This window comes from Rhipicephalus microplus, chromosome 4 (assembly GCF_043290135.1).
Source record: "Rhipicephalus microplus isolate Deutch F79 chromosome 4, USDA_Rmic, whole genome shotgun sequence".
NCBI classification, from domain to species: Eukaryota; Metazoa; Arthropoda; class Arachnida; order Ixodida; family Ixodidae; genus Rhipicephalus; species Rhipicephalus microplus.
The window spans coordinates 8,421,479-8,445,039 of NC_134703.1; the positions used below are offsets into that span (position 1 = coordinate 8,421,479).

Genomic DNA, 23,561 nt, shown 5'->3' on the forward strand with positions numbered 1-23,561 from the left:
GTTTTGTGGAATACCTCGAGGATGACCACGCCACTGTTCCGAAGGTATTATAGAGACGACTGGCATCGTTCTTCCTGCGAGATAGAGTTCTCCTAAAGAACTTCTCCCCTTTTGAGCCAAATACCTTTTTGTGATTCCCTCAGAAGCGAGACCAGGAGTCTCCCGGGCTCTACACGACAGCCCGACAGCCATCGTGTAAGTCCTGGAGGACTTCTGGTGGAGCTTCGTGGCTGGACACCTCGGTGTTTCCCGTAAGCTCGCAAGAATACATGAAAGGTACTACTGCCTACTACTTGTCACCGACATCACTTGTTACGGCTGCACCTGCCGAGATTTACAGACAGAAAACACCGCCAACTAGGCCAGGTGGACTTTCACAGCCCATCTAGCCACTTCGCCAGACATTTTAGCAAATTGGCATGGGCCTGTTGAGGCCGTTTCCAACCTCGAGTTCCAAAACGAACAAAGCATCGTTTCCGCCAACTACTTCACTTGCTATGCCGATACAATGGCCTTTCCGTAAGGTAGTGCCACCAAGGTAGCTAAATTATTTGCGAAAAACATCGTCCTGCATCCCAGAGGTTCTCATCACCGACAGAGGTACGGCAAACCAGCTTAGGTGATCTTAGCATACAGCCAGACAAGCCAGACAGCATACCACTCACAGACCAATGACCTCACTGAACAGGTAAATAAGACCGAGGTACATGCTGCTCATGTACGTCGACCTCCAACACAAGATGTGGGACGCCATCCTTTCGTATGTGACCTTCGCATACAAAACGACAGTGCAAGACACGACTCGCATGTCACCATTCAAGTTGGTGTACGGAAGGAACCCGGCAACGACACTCGACGCCATGCTTGCAAACTTCGCTGACGAAGAAAATATCGACGTCATCCTCTATCTATAGCGCGCTGAAGAATCTCGTGAACTCGTCCGCCAGCACATCAGGAATCAACAGATGACTGCAAGCCGCCATTACAAACTATGGTGAAGTTTCTTAGAGTACCAGCCCGGCTACCGCGTTTCGGTATGAACGACTATACGCCGACGTGCACTGAGTGAAAAACTTCTGTGTCTGTACTTCGAACCGTACAAGGTAGCCCGACGTCACGGTGCGCTCTACTGCGAGGTTGTCCACGATGGCATCACTAACTCTCAACGGCGCTGATCGTGACCTAAAGTCGTCCATATCACACACCTCAAGCAGTTTTATGCACGTTAATGAACCGAAATAGTGCAGTAGTCAGCTGTTGTTACTGCTGCTGCATTGTAATTTATTACTTGTATTTTATTCCACTCTTATCTACAGGTAAAGCTTCGGGGCAATGTCTTTGTCAAAGGGGGCGATGCCAAGCTCTTTTCTAAAGTTGTGTAATCGCGTCATTGCACTGTAAGTGCTGCTTTGCGAAACCACGCCAATCGGCTCAAGAATCTTCGAGACAAGCGTTCCGATGTGATTGCGCCCGCAATGCGAACATTACAGATTCTTCTCGACTATTACGTGGCCGCTAGTGATAACGCTGGAATATTCGACGGCACATGTACAAATGCCGACGCGCGTCAACGCTTGTCAGTTGATTGACAGCCGACGATCTAATCGCTGCTATCAGTACCCATGTGTTGCAGTAATCAGACCTTCAGTTTCCTGGCCACAACTTCGGCCAAATAAACAGTTACATCTTGAATGTACAGTCTGCTGCATCCATGAACGTCACCACAACGTGTCAATATTCAGCTGCGTTGGCCTTCCATTTTGCGTATTGTCATTCGTCCGTGTATTTTTGCTAAGCCCAGTGATGAGTTCAAGAATGCACCAAATAGCCCAAACGAAAGGGTGTCTGAAAAAATTCGGCAGAACCCACGTACCTGGGAACCGACGTTATGCCAAGCACGCGGAGGGAAGGTGACCGTGTTGCTATTTTCTTATTGAGCGACACGTCATAAAATAACGCTAAATATATGTACAAATGTTGCATGCACAGACATAAGTTGAAGAGTTGGAGATGTTTGCATAACCAGTTGTTTGCATTTGCGTAATGATGTCAACATGAACATGCGTATTAGCAACACCAGAAGTTGATATGAAGGGCTGATGCTCGCGAGGATGCCGGCCCTGGACACTGCTATATAAATCAACTTCAGCGCATGGCAACTGACCACAATTGAAAGTAAGCCGACGTGACAGCTGTACCAAAGCAGTAGGTATGTAATGTTTATAAAGTTTGGTAGGCACTACTGTTACAGTATTGACATTTCACGAAGGTTAGCGTCTATTATGTCGAAAGCACGGGTTTTCATTGAGTAATCTATTTACTACCCTGCTTGGATCATCAGTATCGTATAAACATAAAATAAACAAATCAAACAAGAAATAAGAAACTATATGGGTGTCTTTTTTCCCTTCGCGGTCTATAAAAGCACAATAAACGTGCGAAAATGATAACAGCCTACTCCCAATTTTTCTGTAATGTGAATATATTGTGGCAATACGGGTAAACTTGATTCAGCTTTTTGAACGACTTAAGAAGACTCGAGTAGCATCACACTAAGGCCCGTTTTCTCAAAGTCAGCCTCACGTCGCTACGCTGAGCTGGCACTGCTGAGATTTTTCACTTTTGCTGAAGAGGAACAAAAAAATTAAACAAAAAGATTAGCTTGTTCACCAAACAGACCGAGCACGCGGGTGCTGCTTGCAATGCCGGGTGGTCAATGAGTTGACACGGTGAATACAATAATACCACCAGCAGCAAAAAACGCTTCGGTAACAATAATAACATTAACCGAAAAATAAACAGGTCCACGTGTCTATAACATACGTATTTAATCATGCAGCGGAATACCATACGTAGTAAGGCAGTCATGTCTAAGATTGAGCGCCCATTCGTTTCCCTTAAAAAATGCTATTGCTTGTATTTTCGCTCGCATACGAAGTGGTGCATTTCCTGCTTATCACGCGCAATAATTGGAAAGCGCTGGTCAGCTGCTTACCCGTAAGCGACGTATATGAATCCGAATAGGACCCCGTTGCTTAGCAACCTGAAGAGAGCCGCGAAGAGGGCGACGCGCGAGTTCAGTTCTCCAGCCACGTGACTTCGCACCTCTGCGGACGTGCGGCTGAACTCGAGGCTGTAGTTGTACTGATGCGTCACCGTCACGTTCACGTAGAAGGCTGTGTACACCCGCTCGAGAAAGCTGCGCGTCGCTGAAAGAGAAATCAACGGTTTTTTGTTGCGCCCTTGCCATAGTTCCACATAAAAAAGAAAATTGAGCTTATACCGAGGGGTCACGGTTGTTGTTGTCCATACTTGACAGTAATTAAACTACTTGGGCGATACAGTTAGCTTCTTATGTAGGCTGCTAGTTTATGGACGCAGTGAATTACCTCGAGGAACCAATTCACAAGAAACTGCAAATTATTTGCTAAGTAACTTTTTTTTTCTAAATTGTACCATGTCATCCCTAATGGCATATAAAATTAGCCAACTAATGAAAGGTGACAAATAAGGAAAAGTTCATGTGGGGCCACATTTTGAGCATAAGAACGAGGCAGCTGCTTCTGCGGTGCACCAGAGATTGCAACGTCCGTGCTCTGTAAATAGGGTGCACGTGAGGTAACTCTGTCATGAATGATTAGCCTTTGTTAATAGTAGCTAGCAGACAGCATTGCCAAGAGAAGTATAGAGGATGTTATTAGTATTCGATGTAATTCAAATGTGAAGCGAAAAAGTGGAAGGTAAGATAACTTGACCGGCAGGGACCGAACCTGTGACCTCCAAATAACGCATCCGAAGCCCTATACCAACGGAGCTAACACACTGCCACTTTATGGGGTATACATGTGCACTTAAACGCGGGAGCACGTCAGTCAGCGCCGCCATGACGGCCACAGTGGAACACAATTTGTTGTTGGTTTTTTTTTTTGTTTGCAAACATGCAAAAAAAATGTTCCACACTCGCGTCATGGCTGGCGGTTCCGAGTGACGCTCATTTACGTGCGCGTGTATGACCAATAAAGTGAACAGGCGGATGACCGCCAAGATAGCTCAATTGGCATAGCGCTTCGGATACGTCATTCGGAGGTCGCAGGTTCGGTCCCTGCCCGCGGCCAATTATATTTCCGTCTACTTTTCTTTCTTCGCATTTTCACTACATCTGCTACTTATCACATCGCCTATTCGTTGCTTGGCACTGTTGTCTGTTAGGTATCATTAATATTTAGCCTAACAAAGAAAAACAATAAGTCCTTAGAATTCCCAATTCTAACCTTAGTTAAATTGATTACAACGTGATTTCATTGCCCTTCAAAAGTAACAAATACATTATGCCATTTTCTACAGCCAGTTGTAGGTCGTAATGCAATGTAATGACGTTTTAGCAAAGTCAAGGAAGGTAAAGATAAAATTTCATTACTTTTGGGGTAATGTTGTTGTTGTTGTTGTTGTTGTTGTTGTTGTTGTTGTTGTTGTTGCTGTTGTTGTTGTTGTTGTTGTTGTTGTTGTTGTTGTTGTTGTTGTTGTTGTTGTTGTTGTTGTTGTTGTTGTTGTTGTTGTTTAGAGATTCAAACCTGAGCAACTACTCACCTTCCTCAATCCTGTCGATTACTTGCACCTTGACGAAGTCGATAATGATAGCTGGTATCGCACAGAGGACGGTGATCACTACAGCAAATAGAAGTGAAAAATTGAAAGCGAATCAGATGAACCATTCTGCAAAGAGTCCTGTATTTAAATTCTATGCTTCGTTGGTCAATCGGAATGTCAAGTGACTGATTGGAGAGATAACGGTCGTGCGAGTGTTGAAGAACGAAAAGAGAGAATCGGTAAACAATCGCCTTGACAGCAAACCCACCTAAAAATCTCATTGAAACTGTTTTCTTGCGTTGCTTTCTTCTGTGACACAAGTCTCTTGACTATGGCGCGTGTCCTGTGTGATGTCGCTTAGACCATCTGGTATTAAAGAACACCATATTTTGTCCACAAGATTGCGTGTTGTGGAACACGAAGGCTCGAAAAAAAAGTGAAGCGTCGAAGCACCACTTTACATGCCACAGAGCGAGAGCGTGCAAGTACTTATAGAGTAGTTATAGAATGCAATAAATATAATAATGGAATAACACAATACAACTGTTACAATAAATACTATACAACTTAATATTTATACACTGTGTTACATTAACTCATTCCCTAATCATGACAGTTAAATGACCGTTCCTTCATACAATGTCGGAGTGAAGAAAAATAGATATAAAACAATAAAACTTGGGAATGAGTTGAACTTAATGTGCAGCCTTTGCAAGAAAAAAATGCATCAATGCGCCACGACAAAAAAAAAACACTTTGATTGGAAAGTTTCCAGTTGTTTCTACATCGATACCATATTGATGGAGTTCACTCAACAGTTTTGGAAGCGTGTGATGAAGAATGTGCTTTGTTGGTGTAGTGTGTGAAATTAGTGTTTTCTAGATATCATCATTGCTTGCATTATAAGGCCTTATAAGCGGTGTCAGCTTGAATAATGTACGAAGTAGCCCGTCTGTATCATGCTGACACTTTCTGGCCAGTTTTAATGGGCACATGTTGTGAACTGACGTGATATTTTATTGGATGTACAGGGGTCTTGCGTTGGAAGTTTTTGGAACACACGCAATTTTACGCAGTGCTTTCTTTTGTAATATAATCAAGTGGCTGAGGTTCGTTAATGCTGTGCCCTTGACTAAACAGCGATAGCTTAAGTGGGAAAGAAATAGAACATTCCAAAACTGAAGCTTCAAAGCTGTTGGCGGTGCGATTCAAATTTCTCCAATATTGCTACTATCTTTGCTAGCTGTACACGATTAGCCTCAATGTCCTAAGATAGTGTAGCGAGTAAGGGGGGTGAATCTCGCCACATTTATTCTTCAGGGCCGAGGCAGAGCAGCGGTGCGTGAAGTCGTTCTGTCTTGGCGCGCGCTTCGGGCACAAGCAGCTATCTATGCTGTGCTGCCGCGTCATGCGGCAGCACAGCATCATTCTTCTCCTCTCTCTACACAAGGAGTTGCCTACACGGATGCCTCATGCATGGCTCCTCGGGGCTCGTGAGGCTCCGTTATCTACCATCCACACCTTTCGGCACCTCACACGCACACCAGTGGGCCATACTTGCACCCGCCAAATGTACCTTCGCTCGAGGTCCTTTCCATGGTCCACGCCATGCAGTCATTTTCCTCCCTCCCTTCTCTTCCCCAGTACACGATTTACTCCGACTCTCACGCCGCCATCCGTCAGATACAGAACAACACGTTGCCCTCTGCTCTTCAACAGGAGGTCGAGCGAGCGGCCTCTGCTCTTCAACCCTCCACTGTCTTCCTTCGCTGGGCTTCTAGGCATTCAGGTATTAACGGCAATGAGCTAGTTCATCAGCTTGCCCGCGATATATTGCACCGGGCACCGTTCATTCCTTCGCCCACACCTTCGGAAGACAGTGAGAGATCCGCGAATAACGATGGGCAGATCTCCTTGCGTCGCAATATCAAGGAGGTATATCTCCAGCTCCGGCTCGACAAGCGTCTTTACCCTCCCCCTCATCTATCACTCACTGCGCTCGAGGCTCGAACACTACGGCACATCCAAATGAACTGCCTGATAACCCCCTCTCACCTTTTTCTTTATAAATATAGGTCTAACCCCTGCTGTCCTAATTGCCTCTTCCCATACGCCGACCTGTCACACTGCCTGTTTTACTGCCCAACTGCTCAGCAATCCAGCTATTACCCTCCCCATCCATTTCCATCACCACCTGGCTTCACTGGATCGGCGCCGAAGGGGAAGAAGAACAGCGTCGACTGGTAGCACAGGCGGTCGAAATGCTCGGCCTGTAAATTGTGGCTGAATAAAAGTCTACTACTACTACTACTACTGCTGCTACTACTACTACTACTACTACTACTACTACTTTCCCACAACCGAAAGAGCCGATCGGAAGAATATGACGGCGTGCGCGAAAGAGACGCTCACGAAGCCCGTGAGCAGGTGAATGTCGCCGGGCTGAAAGATCGTGGCCAGCCAGCCAGAGCGCCGGACGTTCGGTCCGAGAGACCACACGGGCAGAGCTGGCGCGACCAGACCAGCCGGGACGAGCTTGGTGTGTTCCGGGAACGAGCTAGCGTTACGGGCCGGGCTTAGCAGCTGTTCCTGTGGGGCTCGAGCGTGCGGGCCAGGAGCCAAGATCGTGGCCTCGGTGCCACGTCCCAGGCGTTCCAGCACAACCCGAGCTAAGACCGTGGCCGTGGTGACACGTTCGAGTGGGCCGTCGCCAGCATGGGCCTGTACGTTCCACGACGAGCAGGTCTTCGTCTACTCCTGCACCTGCGCACGACTTCATCACCGCAACTGTCCGCTTCACCGTCGCTACGTCTGTGCGGTACCGTGAATGACGCTTGACGGACCTATACGTCAGGACGTGCCGTTCCTATCGCGTGTGGGTTAAAGACTCCAGATTAGGACTTAAGAGATATTTGGATTGTTCAGTCAGACAATGTGTGTGTAATTGTGTGTGTCAGGTCAATAAATGTATTTCTTGTTCGTGACTTGGTTTTCCTGCATCTCAGGGCTCAAGAATACCATAGTCAGCGAGAACCTTGACTCAGCTGATTGTCCGAATTCTCGCTGGCCAGTGGCTCCTCCTTTACTGTAGCGAGGTGTCTTTCGAATTGGCAACATTACTCGAAACAATATTGAAAGCATAAAAGAAAGAAAAGCTCAGTAGGTCAGCGCGACTCGAGCTGAAGTCACACGAATAGCAACAACGCATCATGTTGCACACCAAGACCGTGCCCACTGCGCCTCGAAAAATCAACGCGGTAGGGATAACAACCTTCACAAACAGCGACGTGATTTTCCTATAAACAACCAAAATTACGATACCTTGAAAGCAGTATCGTCAATATTGACGCATCGCTAAACAAATTAAAAAAATAAAGCGGGAATCAAACTAAGGTTAAGCGGCACGACCGCATCCAGAACAGCTAGGCGCACGCATCTACCACGACTTTCTCATATGTGTGAGCGTGCACGTGCGTGTGTGTGTGCGTGTGCATGTGCGTGTGTGTGTGTGTGTGCGTGCGCGCGCGTGCGTGTGCGTGTGCGCGCGCGCGCGCGTGTGTGTGTGTGTGCGCGCGCGCGCGCGTGCGCGTGCGTATGTGTGTGTGTGTGAGTACATGCGTGTGTGTGTATGTGTTGAATACATACGCGTGTGTGTGCGTGTGTGTGTGCGTGTGTGCGCGCGTGTGTGTGCGTGCGTGCGTGCGTGTGGGTGCGTGTTTGCCCCGCCGTGGTGGTCTAGTGGCTAAGGTACTCGGCTGCTGACCCGCAGGTCGCGGGATCAAATCCCGGCTGCGGCGGCTGTATTTCCGATGGAGGCGGAAATGTTGTAGGCCCGTGTGCTCAGATTTGGGTGCACGTTAAAGAACCCCAGGTGGTCGAAAATTTCGGAGCCCTTCACTACGGCGTCTCTCATAATCATATGGTGGTTTTGGGACGTTAAACCCCATATATCAAGTGTGTATGTGCGTGTGCGTGTGCGTGTGCGTGTGTGTGTGTGTGTGTGTGTGTGTGTGTGTGTGTGTGTGTGTGTGTGTGTGTGTGTGTGTGTGTGTGTGTGTGTGTGTGTGTGCTGCTTCCGTTAATCGCAGAAATGCACGTCTAGCTTTTATTGTGTCTCGGTATAGCTGTATACCCTTCCATCTGTTCCGGTCTATTCTATATAATGGAAAAGAACCAGGCTATCCTCCACAACAACGAGAACAGGCGATCCAAGCGAAACCCTCTTTGCTCGTTCTTGGCTTCATATGTGTAGAATGAGCTGCGCTTATGGGAGATATACAAAGAGAGCGTGCATGTATAGGACTAATGCCGTAATATAGGAGCGTACGTTGAATGCAACCCCAATGTATAACTGCGACGACCAGTACAGCTAGCTTGGCGTGGGAACCCGGATCAAATAGAATTCGACACGATAACACTCACAGCCACTCCATGTTCCACGCATATATCGTGTGCCCGCGCCGAACCTGTCTCCGAACGCTGCCTCCACACGGTGCCACTATGCGAGGAAAAAATCGCATTACCGATCATCAAGAGTTCCCAAGGCACAGAGCACCTTAGAGCACACGGTGCCACGAGCGCTCGCAAACTTCATTGCTGCAACAGCTCGACTTTCCTTAAAACGTATACACGGACGCGAAATTTGAATTCCAGTAGTTTGATATTGAGGTTATATTTTTTTATATGTTCATTTATTACTTTAAAAATTGATATGCTCTTCTCAAACAATGTCTTACACCCTTTTGCTTCTTTTTTCTCTGCCAGTATCTATCAGCATTCCTTAAACTCTGTACATGCATCATGTTGTATTCAGTTTGTCATGTGTTATAAATTTAGTAAAATATTTGAGTTTGTACTCTATTTTTCGTGGGCAAATGACGTGCGTTTTTCAATATTACTTCTCAAATGAATCCCAAGTAACCTTTGGATAATCATTCAGCTGTATTTTTAGACTGTTGTATTCTGTACGCTGTTTTTATGTCAATAAAATTCAGTTTATTGAATTCATTTTTAACTTAGGTTTGGAAATTCCGCCAAGAATGGCGCCCCTCATGCAATATGCGGGTACATGTTTTGGCTTTCACGTTCGTAAAGACGCGGCATTTTTTAGGGGCGAAGCTCCTTAGGGCGTGGGCTGTGCGTCCCCTGTAGCCTGTATGTAGCCACCTCTAGTTTAGTTCTTGCAGTGTTCACTAGATGGCGGTACTGTCCCCTGTATGTAGCCACCTCTAGTTTAGTTCTTGCAGTGTTCACTAGATGGCTGTACCGTCTCCTGTATGTAGCCACCTCTCGTTTAGTTCTTGTAGTGTTTACTAGATGGTGGTACTTGTAGCTGATGATGAAAAGATGCAAGATGTTATAAACTAGAAAGCGGTACTTGTAGTTGATGAAAGACGCGAGATCTTATATTTTTATTTAGAAGGCTAGATATTATTCCGCGTGAAATGGAAGAACACGAGATCGGTCAAAGCCTCATAACTGAGCTCCCGCTTCAAACAATACACTAATTGTTCTCAGCCGCGGCGGCCGCATTTTCAATGGAGGCGAAAATGCATGAGGCCCGTGTGCGCACATTTATGAGAAAGTTTAGGAACCGGAGGTAGCCAGAATCGCCGGTGCCCTACACGTCTCCGACAATCATACCGTGGTTTTTGTGACACTGTCACAAACTTATCTCGGGAGCGCTTGCCTCGGATGGAATTGAGAAAGTCGGGAGACAGGCGTTGCACAACGAACAAACACTGTATAGTCCAAAAGATAAAAGGCAGAAAATCGACAGCAAACCAACATTCCATGCCACAAAAAACTACCCCTATAGCAATACAAGCAAAATAGTCCACAAACCACTCTAAATCTGTTCTTAGCACTAGCCACTGCTCCTTATTCCATATGGCGTTAGCACAATCGAATGGCATTACGGTTCACGTTGGCTTCTATCCGATGCCGTGTCGACGTTCGTCACGTGCGTTGTTGACTGCCTCCTCAACTTCTTCGCTGCCACCGTCGGTCGGTCCCGCCGAACGAGCCGCTCGTTATCGTCACCGACGTCCGAACTAACTCGTCTTTTTCAGCCTCGCTAGCGTAGGCTTAGCCTCGTCATGGGCTCTCCAGATTACAAGTTCGCTCTGCTGACTGGTGTGGACAGTCGCCGTGCTTCCGTGAAGGGGGTGAGCTACAAGTCAACCATGCATGAACTGTTGGAGAAGGGTGCGGCAAGTCCGGGTAGCCTCACTCGCAACCTCAGAGGTCCCCAGGCCTCTCGCACCGACATCCTGGGAACCGAGGGATCATGCTGCTCCCGTCGTGGCAGCAACGCTCGTTCTTCACATCCTCGCTGCTCGGCGTGCAAGCAACACAGTGCCAGCTCATCCACCGGGGTTTTCCTCCTGGCCCGGGTCGCGTGCCACGAGTATTTACGCGGCCAATCTCTGGCCTCTACGCGGCTGGTGCTCTCGGGTTATTTCTTCTCCCGCACCGTCGCAGCACTTCCACGTTCGGCACGCGCCTCTCCTTTATTTATGACAGACACAGAACCGTAACCATTATCATTATAACTGCACACTTGTGATCATGTAGCGCTAATAATATCACGTTTTATCAGCACGTCCACTTCGCCAAATTATGTGAGTTAAAAGTAAAATAAAGAAATAAACCACTGCAACATTGCTGTATTGGACACAAACGCAACTCAACACGTAAATGCCGAACTACTGCTTGTCACGCTCGCGACGAAATATTTAAAAAAAATATCATTCGCACATTTTTTGCGTATTCATTTCTTCTGGAGAGCAAAGCTTCAAAATCTCTCATGCCACAATAAGCCCGCATAGACGTGACGTCTGAAGCGGATAGCGATGTTGAGATATGTAGATTAAATACGCAGAATGCATTCGCGACGGCCCCACGTGACAGAACGAGATGATTGTGAAGGATGCTGCCAGAAATTTCGATCATCTGGGGTTCTTTAACATGCGCTGACATCACCTTCATTGAAATGTGACCACCGTGGCCAGCATCGAACCCGCTACCCACGGGTCAGCAGCTCTGTACCCACTGGTCCAGCGTGGCGGACACGCCACAGGATGGGCCACGCAAAACACCTCATTATGAACTCATTCTCCAGCATTCTCCGGCATTATGAACTCATTCTCCGCAGGCAGATTCTACGGCCAGTCACCACGCAAGCCTCGACGTCATTGATTATGTATACGAATGGTCTCCCTGAGGCGACAAACAGCTAAGCTTTCACGTATATTCTGTTTCTTTTCTCCAGGCTTTGCAAGGTTTGAGCACTGACACTAGTTAATAAGCGTTTTACAGCGAAAGCTGCTATGTGATCGGAACACGGGTCACGCGTGGCGCCGTGGTTGTCCACCGCCAACGCTGCCGCTGCAGCCGGTCTTTGTAATCAATATCACAAGAAATAAAAAAAACTTAGTATATAAAAAACAGCATGGACACAATCGGATTCGAAGCAGCATGCCATCCCAGTATTCGACCACTGAGTCACGCCGGTGCTTGGAAACCATTTCTAAACGGGCCTTAGGCAGGTCTTGATGTCGGGAAATCAACATCGCGCTAACTTTTCACTAGGTCATGACGCGAACGAAGGGAGCAGACTTCAGGTCGAAGATGAAACGATATATTTGGGCCGAACTTGTGGCCCCACAAAAAAAATTCCACCATATCCACGGAGTGAATGATCGAGAGTGGGGCGAAGAATTCGTCTGTCCATTAGTTCTTGCTTCCGTCCGTTCATGCGTCCATCAGTGTGACCGTCCATGCGTCCATCAGCCCGTCCGCGCGTGCGTCTGTTCGTGCGTCCGTCCCTGCGTTCGTCCCTGCGTTCGTCCATGCAGCCGCCCCTGCGTCCGTTCATGCGTCCATCCATGCATCTGTCTATGTGTCCGTTCGTCCATCTATTCAACACTCCAAGTACCACCATCTCGCATCTTTTCATCATATATTCCCCATATAGAAGCACCGCCACCCAGCGGACATTCCAAGGACTAAACGAGAGGTGGCACACGCACACTTTCTTACGACTTGCGCTTCGTGTCCACTTCCTACCTTTAACCACCTCGAGTTTATGGTATATACTAGTTCACTGTATTCATCGCACTGCGGCCGAACGCTCGCTAAACCTTTCGAAAACCAAGGAGGTTACGCCCAGCGAGTATGACGTAGCAAACTTTTTCAGTCAGATAGTGCTCAATGTACATGCCAATGGCTGCTAAGGGGAAATGAGAGGCGGAGAATTCGGCTTTTACTTTCTTACGGCTTGCGCTTCGTATCTACTTCCCATTTTTAACCACCTCGAGTTCATTCATGGTATATACAAGTTCATTGTATTCATGGCACTGCGGCCCAACGCTCGCTAAACCTTTCTAAAACCAAGGAGGTTACACCCAGCGAGTATAACGTAGCAACCCTTTCTTGCCAGATAGTGCTCAATGTACATGCCAATGGCTGCTAATGGTGATCGCAGCTTGCGCGTTAACTAAAAGCCGAATGATCCTGTCTCTCATTTCCCATTAGCAGCCATTGACATGTACATTGAGCACTATTTTTTATTGTTCAACAACGCACAGAAGAAGTCTCTCACCGGCACCACATTGGAGCTCAAAATATTATACTTGTTACATACTACGGGAAACGAACGGGTGACGCTATAAAGAGCTTCACCCCTAAATAGTCAGATTACTGCATGACACTGACACTGATAGCGGTGAACATAGTGTCCGTCGTCGATCAATGGAAAAGCGGCGAAGCATGCGGTATTTATACACTTGCCATAAAATATTCTAGTGTTATCACTAGCAGCGAAGTAGGTTCCAGACTAATCCGAGATGTTTACGAAGTGGGCGCATATCTACAATAATCGTGAACCTGTGAGGCGCAGTTTGCGCTGCGCATTCTAGACTGGCTTTGTGGGCGAAAACCAATCGAAACATAAGTGTATATAAGAAATGCACGTGGCATTGCCCCTTCTCTCTGAAAAATGGCAGATCCCACGTAGAATGGAAAACGATATGAATGAATGAATGAATGAATGAATGAATGAATGAATGAATGAATGAATGAATGAATGAATGAACCGATTTTATATCTGGTGGGATACAAAAAGAGTCTGCGAAATATACGAAGCACGAATGAGGAATGTCAAATAAAATCAGCACAACGTCACGAGACAGACGTGAATCATGCTGTACATGACTTCCATGTCATGAATATTATGTTTTCACGCGTTATTAAATGCGAAGCATTTCTTGGCGAACTTCGGCGACTTTGAGCGTATCTGTCTATCTAGCCATCCACAACTTTTAGCTTTCCTGGCTGTTTTGATGATGGTATCAATACCAAACTTGGTATGATATAACATGACTGAGTGACAAACATGGCTGACTAGTCAAGACATGAAAATTATGACACGTATGTCTGAAATGTCATGATTGACATGTCATGGTCCTGCTGGTCTTGCGGTGGTTTCATTCACACGGTATGTTGCAAAACTGCTATGGTAGGACATGACTGCATGGCGCACACAAGAGACAGACACTAACATCGAAATCATGAAATGCGTGTCATGTAACAACATGACTACATGCCACACTCACGATGTGCTCACAGCCGTTTCGCTAGCTTTGCATATACCGAGATTGCTATTACGGGACGTGAATGGGTGACATAGGTGTATGACTGGTGCAAACATGATAATCATGATATGCGTGTCATGTAACAACATGACTACATGCCATGCTCATGATGCGCTCACGGCCGTTTCGCTAGCTTCTCATGAACGAAATTCGGTATTGCGGGACGTGAATGGATGACGAAGGTATCTGACTGGTGCAAACATGCTGCAAACATGATATCCCCCTAGTAGAGATCAGTGGATCTGCCCACTGACCTTCATTGTGGATCTGCATGCCATATACTCGCAGGTGCGCGCGCGCTGCGTTGCTTTGACGCATGCGCGTTTGAGCGCACGATGCTTCCCTCTGTCACGGAGATAGGCAGACGCGGTGCTGTCTAAGTAACGTCGTCGGCGCGAAATGCAGCATGTCGCGTTTCGCGACGTTTGCTACCGGGCCGCGCTGACGGACGCTTGTCGCGCCGGTCGCGCCTGGCGTCATACTATCGAGTGCCCACGTTTTGCCTGCGCGTGGGTCCACGTTGCGTCGGAATATATTGGGCCCTTCATGACGCACTCGCCGCCGTTGCGTTAGCTCCACATGTACCAAGTTTGGTATCACGGGAAGTGAATAGATGACGAAGGTAAATGACACGTCCAAACCTGATAATCAAAACATCCGTTTCATGTAAAACATGACCACATGCTACGCTCATAGCGTTCTCGCGGCCGTTTCACTAGTTCCACATATACCAAGTTTGGTATTACTTGACGTGAATGGACAATGAGTGTAAATGGCACGTAAACATGATGTCATGACATGGAAGAAATGTACGGAATAATTCACCTCCGCCTCTTAACGTTGTGCTGATTATAAAGTGACCTATCACCCTTCGTCATTTGTGCTTCACATATCATCGATTCCCCCCGTACGTGGAATCTGCCACTTTTTTTACCTTCATCGTGTCACATGCTACCAAATTTGGTATATGTGGAGCTAGCGAAACGGTGGCAAACGTGCTATGAGCATAGAATGTTGTCATGTTCTTACTTGACACGCGTGTCAGGATTATCATATTTGCACCAGTCATATATTTTGTCCTCCAATGACGTCACGTAACACCACATTTGGTGTATGTGGAGCTAGCAAAACGGCCACGAGTGGCCCCGAGCCCGCCATCCGAGTTCCTTCTCCCCGACTACAAAGACACTCGCAATGATAGTGGCGAACAGAGCGTCGGCCATTGATCCACTGACAAGCGGTGAAACGTGTCGGTATTTATTCACTTGCCACTGAATATCCTGCGTTATCTCTAGCAGCGACACAGCCTCCAGAATAATCTGGGGTGTTCACGACGTGACCGTAATCTTAGCAACATGATCTTCAATAATTGTGAAGCTTCTAGAATATCGAGGCGCAGTTTGCCCTGAGCATTCCAGACAGACTTCATGGGCGAAAGCCGGATGAAACATAAGTGTAAATAAGAAACGTGCGTGGCAGTATGAGTAATAAAGCGTTTAAGAACATCAAAGGAACAGCCAGGCGTAACAGAATGCGAATTGCGTAAGGAGTGGGTCATCCAACCTATTCAAAGACCTGTTTTTGATCACCTAAATACTGTGACTTATACCTACTTCCTCCGTAATTCTTCATCATCGTTAGCCACTGCATAAAAAATGCACAAAATTTCTAGCAAGTGTGTAACGGATACCACGTTTCTCAGAAGAATGACGAAGGATAGCATAGTGAATACTAACCTATAGACTGCACAACAATCTTGTTTATTTATGGCGAAGTGGGTACCCAACAAGTGTGCTTGTAGCAGTTACCCAAAGTGTGTCTATAAAAGACTTTGAAAAGGCCTCTCTTCTAGTTTTCGCTGTGGCTGTGCAGCGCGTTTCGCGCACGCCTGGCATTTTTATTTTCTAGTTTGATATGAACCTTACTTTTTTAGTGACTTGTTCGCCAAGGCTAAACATTATAAATCATGTATTGTACAAAGAAATACTCACTTAGTTGTCTTGCACGTGACGTAAGTCCGCGAGCGCTGCACAGAGTATCGCCGAAGACAAAGCAGTTCTTCCGCGTACATTAAATGTATAAACGGAATGTCAAAAAGGCACCGTACACAGCAAGATATCAACTTCCCCGGCCAAAGACAATTCACTCGCGCTGTTCTATACTCCCCACTCCCGAACTTTGGTGCTTCTCATATCTGATAATAAACGAACGTGCAAAGATTTTCGCTGCAATAAACCTTTGCAGCCCCCCCCCCCCCCTCGTCGTCGTCGAAGCTCACAATTGATCCATTTTCGAAACTGCTCGGGCGCATAATAAGCTTTTCGACTGCATTCGTTGGCATAAATGCGCACTATCCTGCGCGTATCCACCCATACGATGTCCGCGCAGATAAATGAACGTAAGCGAAGTTACTGTCGCAATAACACAAATATAGAGCAAAATAAAGCTCGGCTGAAGCCTTTCACTTACAGTGGTAGCTGATAAACTCACTCAAAATCATTAGTGTATCTTGCTCGTTAATTTCGAGCCTCCCTTTGAGGCTAATGAAAAAGCCCGCTGGTGAGCGCTCTCTTCCTGCTCTTGGTGTCCGTCCACTCGGATTTCCGAAAATTTGTTAAGCAAGCAAAAGACCCATTTTAAAAATTGTTTATGTTGATTCATTTCCATCGTAAAAAAATCCTAATGCCCAGTATCTGCTCGAAAGTGTCACTGTTATTCAGTGGACCCAATCAGTTTAAAAGGTCAATTTGACGACTTCCTTATAGTAGATTCGTCCCACATACTGTATCTCCAAAAGTTGTCTATAGCTCATGTCTATGTTTATGCTAGAGTACATAATCCGTACTATGATCCATGCTAAATTTTATGATGTAGTCAGGGGTACAGTCCATTCATAATGAAATATTGGGAGCCTGCCTATCAGCCCTTCTACAGTCTATGTATTCCCCGATATTCTATATAGTGGGATAATCAGGGTGAACAGTGGAAGTACCTCAGACAGGCTGGCCGACGTTCTGATAGGAGGACCTATCTTTCTCAAAGGCGTCGTGTCATCCTTGGCGTGTTAGTTTTAAAGGGGTTAGTAGTGACACAATCCCCTGGTGGTGGCGCGTGTCCCTGTTGATGATCGGCGTCTGAAAATTAAAAAAAAAAGCTAGAAAGAAAGTTAGGTCATCCTATCGAAACGTCGGACAGCCTGTCTGAGGCACTTCCACTGTTCACCCTGATTATTCCACTACGTTGTTTCCATCTGTCGGCTCTAATCTTGCTATCCTATGGCCTCATAAGTTGTATGCGCTATATACCTTCTTGCAACAAACATATCATAGCGACACACGCCAAAATACATATTCATTCGAAGAGGCCGCGATATTTTATGTGAACTTGGCGTATGATGAGAAAGAATATAGCTAAAAACTTGGTGACGAAAATGAAGTGACTCGTGAGCGAAGACCTTATTCGTCAGGCCGCAATTGTGAGCTCAAAGAGCTTGAAGATACGTTACTGCCGTTTATTGTGTCGCTGCCGGAATCAATTAGGAGAATTTGTGGAACACCACAACAAGAGTCATGTTGCAAGGCAAGCGTTGGCAGAGTTCCAATGTAAGGCGTGCTCACCTTTCGCTACGTAGCAGACATGCTCGATCACTTTGACGGGCGAGCAGATCCACTCCAGAAGGTCTGGCATCATTTCCAGGCAGTCAGCGTACGCTTCCACCAGCGGCTTGCGGCATTTCTCGTAAGGCTCGCCCATGCGACGGTTGCACACGTTCACCAGGTTGCGCAGCCACTGGATGGCTCGGCGAATCGCAGCGACTGCGATCAGATGCGCAAACAACAACCTCACACAAGTGAAGTAGAATGTGTGTTGCTGGTCAGTGCATTAGCAGCATGCTAGAATCTTTTATAGACACGATCTACGGCAAAATATCCAGTCTGCTACGCTCTACATTTCCGAAGTGCATGAAAGCCATCATTTTTTTTTCTTTTTTTAGCCGATTTTACTAATCTTGTCTAGAACTACTTTCTCGCCCTGTTGCGCATCCTCTAGTAACCCATGGACCAGACCCAAAGCCCACCCGAAATTTGCGTGGAAGGGGCTGGTTTACCGGAACTAAATAATGAAAATACGAGTCTTTTAAAGCTTTCAACAGTTGCTCTGTTAGAAATAGAGCTCCATTTTTGCGATGCGAAGATAGCAGGCTCAGTGATTGTTATTTCGTATCTTTGCATGTTTCACCTTTTTTGCCACTATTTGTTCTGTTCACTCGCGTATATAAAACAGCCTTCTTGTCAATAAAATCTCAATTGGAAGTCAGCACTTGTTCTGTCTTTTTGTTGTCCACCGTGTGTTAATTTCGCACTGTTAACCTTGATTGATATGTTGGGTTTAACGTCCCGGAACCATCATATGATTATGAGAGACGCCGTAGTGGAGGGCTCCGGAATTTCGACCACCTCGGGTTCTTTAACGTGCACCCAAATCTGAGCACACGGGCCTACAACATTTCCGCCTCCATCGGAAATGCAGCCGCCGCAGCCGGGATACGAACCTGCGACCTGCGGGTCAGCAGCCGAGTACCTTAGCCACTAGACCACTGCGGCGGGGCCGCACTTTAACCTTAAGTAAACCAAAATTTGAGCAGGTTACGGAAAAAAACCATGCATTTTTGTAACAAAAGAATGAATTTGATGCAGTATGAAAACGACCTATAATTAGAAACAAATTATGTAAAAACCATTCAACATTCCTTAAATAGTGCAAAGGGAATACGAGCATTGCCATTTCAATAAAAGAAGTAGTTTGAACCACCCCTCCCACCAAACAATGATGAAGTCCACATTAGCACTTGCCACGCCTGTTGAATGCTTTGAAGGACTCTGAGAATTCAGATGTGGATCGGGCAAGCTGGCGACCTTGAGATTCGGGAAATTTGTGAAAACTGGGGAGCAGGAGGCGGTGAAGAAAAGAAAACCTTGTATTCTTGTATTCTTGTATACCGCTACGCAACGCACCACGGGCTATTCCCCATTCTTTCTCGTCTATAGCTGTCAACCGACATCTCTGCTCGACATCTCCTTTTTTGACGTCCCTGTGAACTCGTCATAGACATCGAGCGAGTACGTAATCTCTCGCCTGGCCGATTGTCACCGACGCGCCCAGCTCATTATAGAGGCAATCCAATAAGAGCGGAAGACTCGCTACGATGGCCTCCACCGCGTAGTTCACTTCATACTGGAGCACTGCTGTGGACCCTAACGCTGGTTCCCGGCCTGTGTGATAAGTCACTCAGGTTTCATCGGCCCCTGCGCCATACTCGAGCACACGTCTCCAATTAACTACCGAGTAACCCGTGTTGTCATGCCTTCCGACAGCCGTTTTCATGGTACAGAGGTTGTTCACGCGTCGCGCTTAAAACCGATCGTGCGACGTACACCACCATCATAAACAGCGGCCACGTTGGCCGTTTCCGCGTGAGGCGGAAATTAGAGTAAGCACAATATTCACAGCGTTTGACCATCTTCTTTGTCTGTGTATAAACATCATGACGAAAAACGTCGTCTTCGTTCGTAGCGTTCATCAGGCGATTCAGCTTAATAAACGCCGTTGCACAACGCTGCTACTGTCTTGCGTTATATATATATATATATATATATATATATATATATATATATATATATATATATATATATATATATATATATATATATATATATATATATATATATATATATATATATATATATATATATATATATATATATATATATATATATATATATATATAGTGTGAGTAATAATTCAATGGGCCAGTTAGTCTTCGTGAAGCAATAAGATATGGCACAGCGGGAGCGTTGTCAAGAAGGATAAATATATTTATTTCCCAACAGTTTCGGGAGGGGTCCTCCCTTCATCAGGGGATGAGTTATACTAACATGAACTTCCAAACTTCGTTGCAACGAAGTTTGGAAGTTCATATATATATATATATATATATATATATATATATATATATATATATATATATATATATATATATATATATATATATATAGTGTGAGTAATAATTCAATGGGCCAGTTAGTCTTCGTGAAGCAATAAGATATGGCACAGCGGGAGCGTTGTCAAGAAGGATAAATATATTTATTTCCCAACAGTTTCGGGAGGGGTCCTCCCTTCATCAGGGGATGAGTTATACTAACATGAACTTCCAAACTTCGTTGCAACGAAGTTTGGAAGTTCATATATATATATATATATATATATATATATATATATATATATATATATATATATATATATATATATATATATATATATATATATATATATATATAACTTGAGAAGTTAGATATATTGCCTAATGCACACCACAATAACTGGCTTGTGTATACTAACAACACCTGGTCGACAAACAGTTCGAGCATCTGCGCTTATGCCTTGGCAATATGCTGAACAGTGTAATAGCACAACCTCTTTATCTGAAACATTGTCCTCGCTCTACCTTTTCTCCTTTTAAAGAAACAATTACAGCGTACAAATCAAAGGGCAAACGATTTGGTTGCAAAAGCTTGTGCCCTTTATTCTGAACATTAACACAAAAGGGCATAATGGGGCAAATGCTGTCTCAGTAGTTGTTGTTTTTTTATTCCTTCAGCAGTTTCACCTAAGTTATTGTTCCACCTGCGTATAGTGATCAAAGTGAAGGGCATTTTATTACCATGCGTGTGCGTGTGGTTTAAAGACAGCAGGAATAGTACAAACATCGATTTTAGCACACTTCGTTGCTCGTGCATGCTTGTGATCAGAGAGAGTAACGTGATCAAAAAGTTTGCTCCCGAGACACTCATGCTACGTCATTACATATGCATGCTGTTTTCGCCGCCGCGTACCGACTCTACACTTCGTCGCCCGGTATGCAGCGTTACGCTCCACCGAACGATTAGTGATTCTTTCTGCCGTGGCGCACAGTCGATTTAAGAAAGCTTTGTACGTGAAAATCAGCAGCACGTCGAAAACTTCATTAGCGAAGATGCTTGCTACTTGTGTTTATTAGGCTATATAGCCTTCAAAAATTTAGTAGCAAGCGCCCCCCTCTCCATCCCTGTATGTGCTCATAGCAACCTCAAATTACAGGTTGGAACTTACAGAATAAATAAAATAATGTGTAAATAAATACAAGAATCAGTTACTCACACGTGTAAACATTACGCCAGCAATCAGCCTTACGAGCGCACACTGTCTGGTTTGAAAGCAAGACTGTTTAAACTGCGGGGCGTGAATATTTCACGGAGTTTGGCTTTTGGCGGGAGTGTAGAGCCCATGACAAGTGAATTTTTCACGATGCTGGCCGATAGCAGAACCTGCTAGGGCCGCGGATAGGCGAGGCAACTCGAAGCCGACTCGTCACCTTATGCGAACGAGCATTCAATATTTACGGCACGACCCAGAGCTGGGTAAACTTTGTCTTGCATCGGAATCACATCGGCAGGGATGCAACTATAACGTGTATAGTCTCGGGTAGTAATCACCAAAACGAGAGGTAGTCAGAAAGTTCCCATGATAGGCCCCTCCTTCAGCCCAGACGTGATCACCGCTGAAGCGCCTAAAGCAAGGCTGGGAACAGCGTACTATAGACATTACTAAAGGTCGAACTATGCAGGCTTATTTACTGGCTCGCGTTGTAAGCCATGCGAGCACCAAGAACACGGCGATACGTGTAATGCCCCAGCTTCACCGCTTTTGAGCGCTCCTTTGTGGAATACTGCAATGATTGGGAATACAAGTGCAGTGAAGCAAGTCATTGCATCGACGACTGTTAAATTATGCACCACGGAAGCGAGACTGCAGACGCGGTCGGAAGCATCAAACACTAGACAGATTTAGTTGCGCGTCCGTAGCAGCCGTAAGAACGCAACACAGCCTGCTAGCCATTTTCAATTGACAGGCCGTACGGCTGCTGTGGACGCACAAATAAATCTGTCTATTAACGGAATCTGTATACGTAACTCTGCCTTTTCGTATTCCTTTTTCGTGACGCTGCATCATACTGTGCGTATACCCTAGCATGACTTTAAGTCACCCGTAGCTTGATCATATAAAGACATTTTTTCTTCCCAAGTAACTCGACAGTCAAAGCGAAGAACTGGGGGACCTTCAAATCGCCCTTAGGAGTTTAGTGCGATAGCGATATCCTGTCCCCAACCACTTGGCGCATGCTTCTTAATGTGTGATGTTACTCGATAAGTTTAAATTGCAGATCACTACAATGTAACCGATAAAGTTGGAAGTGGCTTGTGTCATTAAAGCATGTGGCTGCATTATGTGTAATGGGCTGCATTATGCTTTCAACAACGAGCGATTGTGCGTGTGAAATGTTTTCGAACTTGCTAGGCACCCACTACACGTGGTCTTGTGGGAGCAAGCGCAGTAAAGGGTGGACGGCTTTAAACCACGAAGTCGTTATCAATTGCTCTAACGCCCGATGGGAATGCACGCTTTTACCACGCTATATCACCACTAGAACACATGTTGATTGATTTACATGTGGGGTTTAACGTCGCAAAACCACCATATGATTATGAGAGACGCCGTAGTGGAGGGCTCCGAAAATTTCGACCACCTTGGGTTTTTTAACGTGCGCCAAAATCTGAGCACACGGGCCTACAACATTTCCGCCTCCATCGGAAATGCAGCCGCCGCAACCGGCATTCGATCCCGCGACCTTCGGGTCAGCAGCCCAGTACGTTGGCCACTATACCACCACGGTGGGGTGTCGAAAACACACGTTGTACCCTGAATCTTGTATAAAGAACGCGTGTGTTTGCGAAGCATAAACGTTATTTTCAATGCATTTACAAGTAGAGGAAGTTATTTTAACTGTTTTTCCAAGTAGACGCTTGGGCGCGCTTGAACTTTGCTATAAAAGCTTCGGACTGTAGTTTGGCCAATGTACTTATAAACCAACCCATTTCCAGGGCATTTAATGCCTTGTGTGCCACCAAAATAAGCGTTTCATTAGGCGCATATAGATCAAGCGTACATTTTTAAAAAGAACGTGTACCCACCCTAAAGCCCTTTGCCCAGACGTTTATCCCCATAACCTCTATATCTTTTGCAGAGCTTAAGCTTGCAACCTATTTCTGGCAACAAAAATGTTCTGCACACTGCTAATAATTTGTTGTTCGAGGGTTTACATACAGAAGTTTCCCCGCATATTTGCTACCATCATTGGTCATCAACATATGAACCAATGAGGTGAGCCACTGTTTTTAAACCAGTTTGTGCAGGCAGTCTTGAGTTGGTACACCTCTTCAT

At 45.8% G+C, this 23,561-nt stretch overlaps 1 protein-coding gene across 1 annotated transcript in view; it reads right to left on the reverse strand.

Annotated features, from left to right (window-relative positions):
- Positions 1–23,561, reverse strand: part of LOC142814121 (DC-STAMP domain-containing protein 2-like) — a 150,588-nt gene that overhangs the window by 55,484 nt on the left and 71,543 nt on the right. Inside the window, exons 5-7 of the mRNA XM_075892050.1 lie at positions 17,861–18,058; positions 4,588–4,665; positions 2,996–3,209 (exon numbers count right to left, since the gene is read on the reverse strand). Coding sequence (XP_075748165.1) covers positions 2,996–3,209; positions 4,588–4,665; positions 17,861–18,058 — 490 coding nt within the window. The remainder of the gene's footprint in view (positions 1–2,995; positions 3,210–4,587; positions 4,666–17,860; positions 18,059–23,561) is intronic.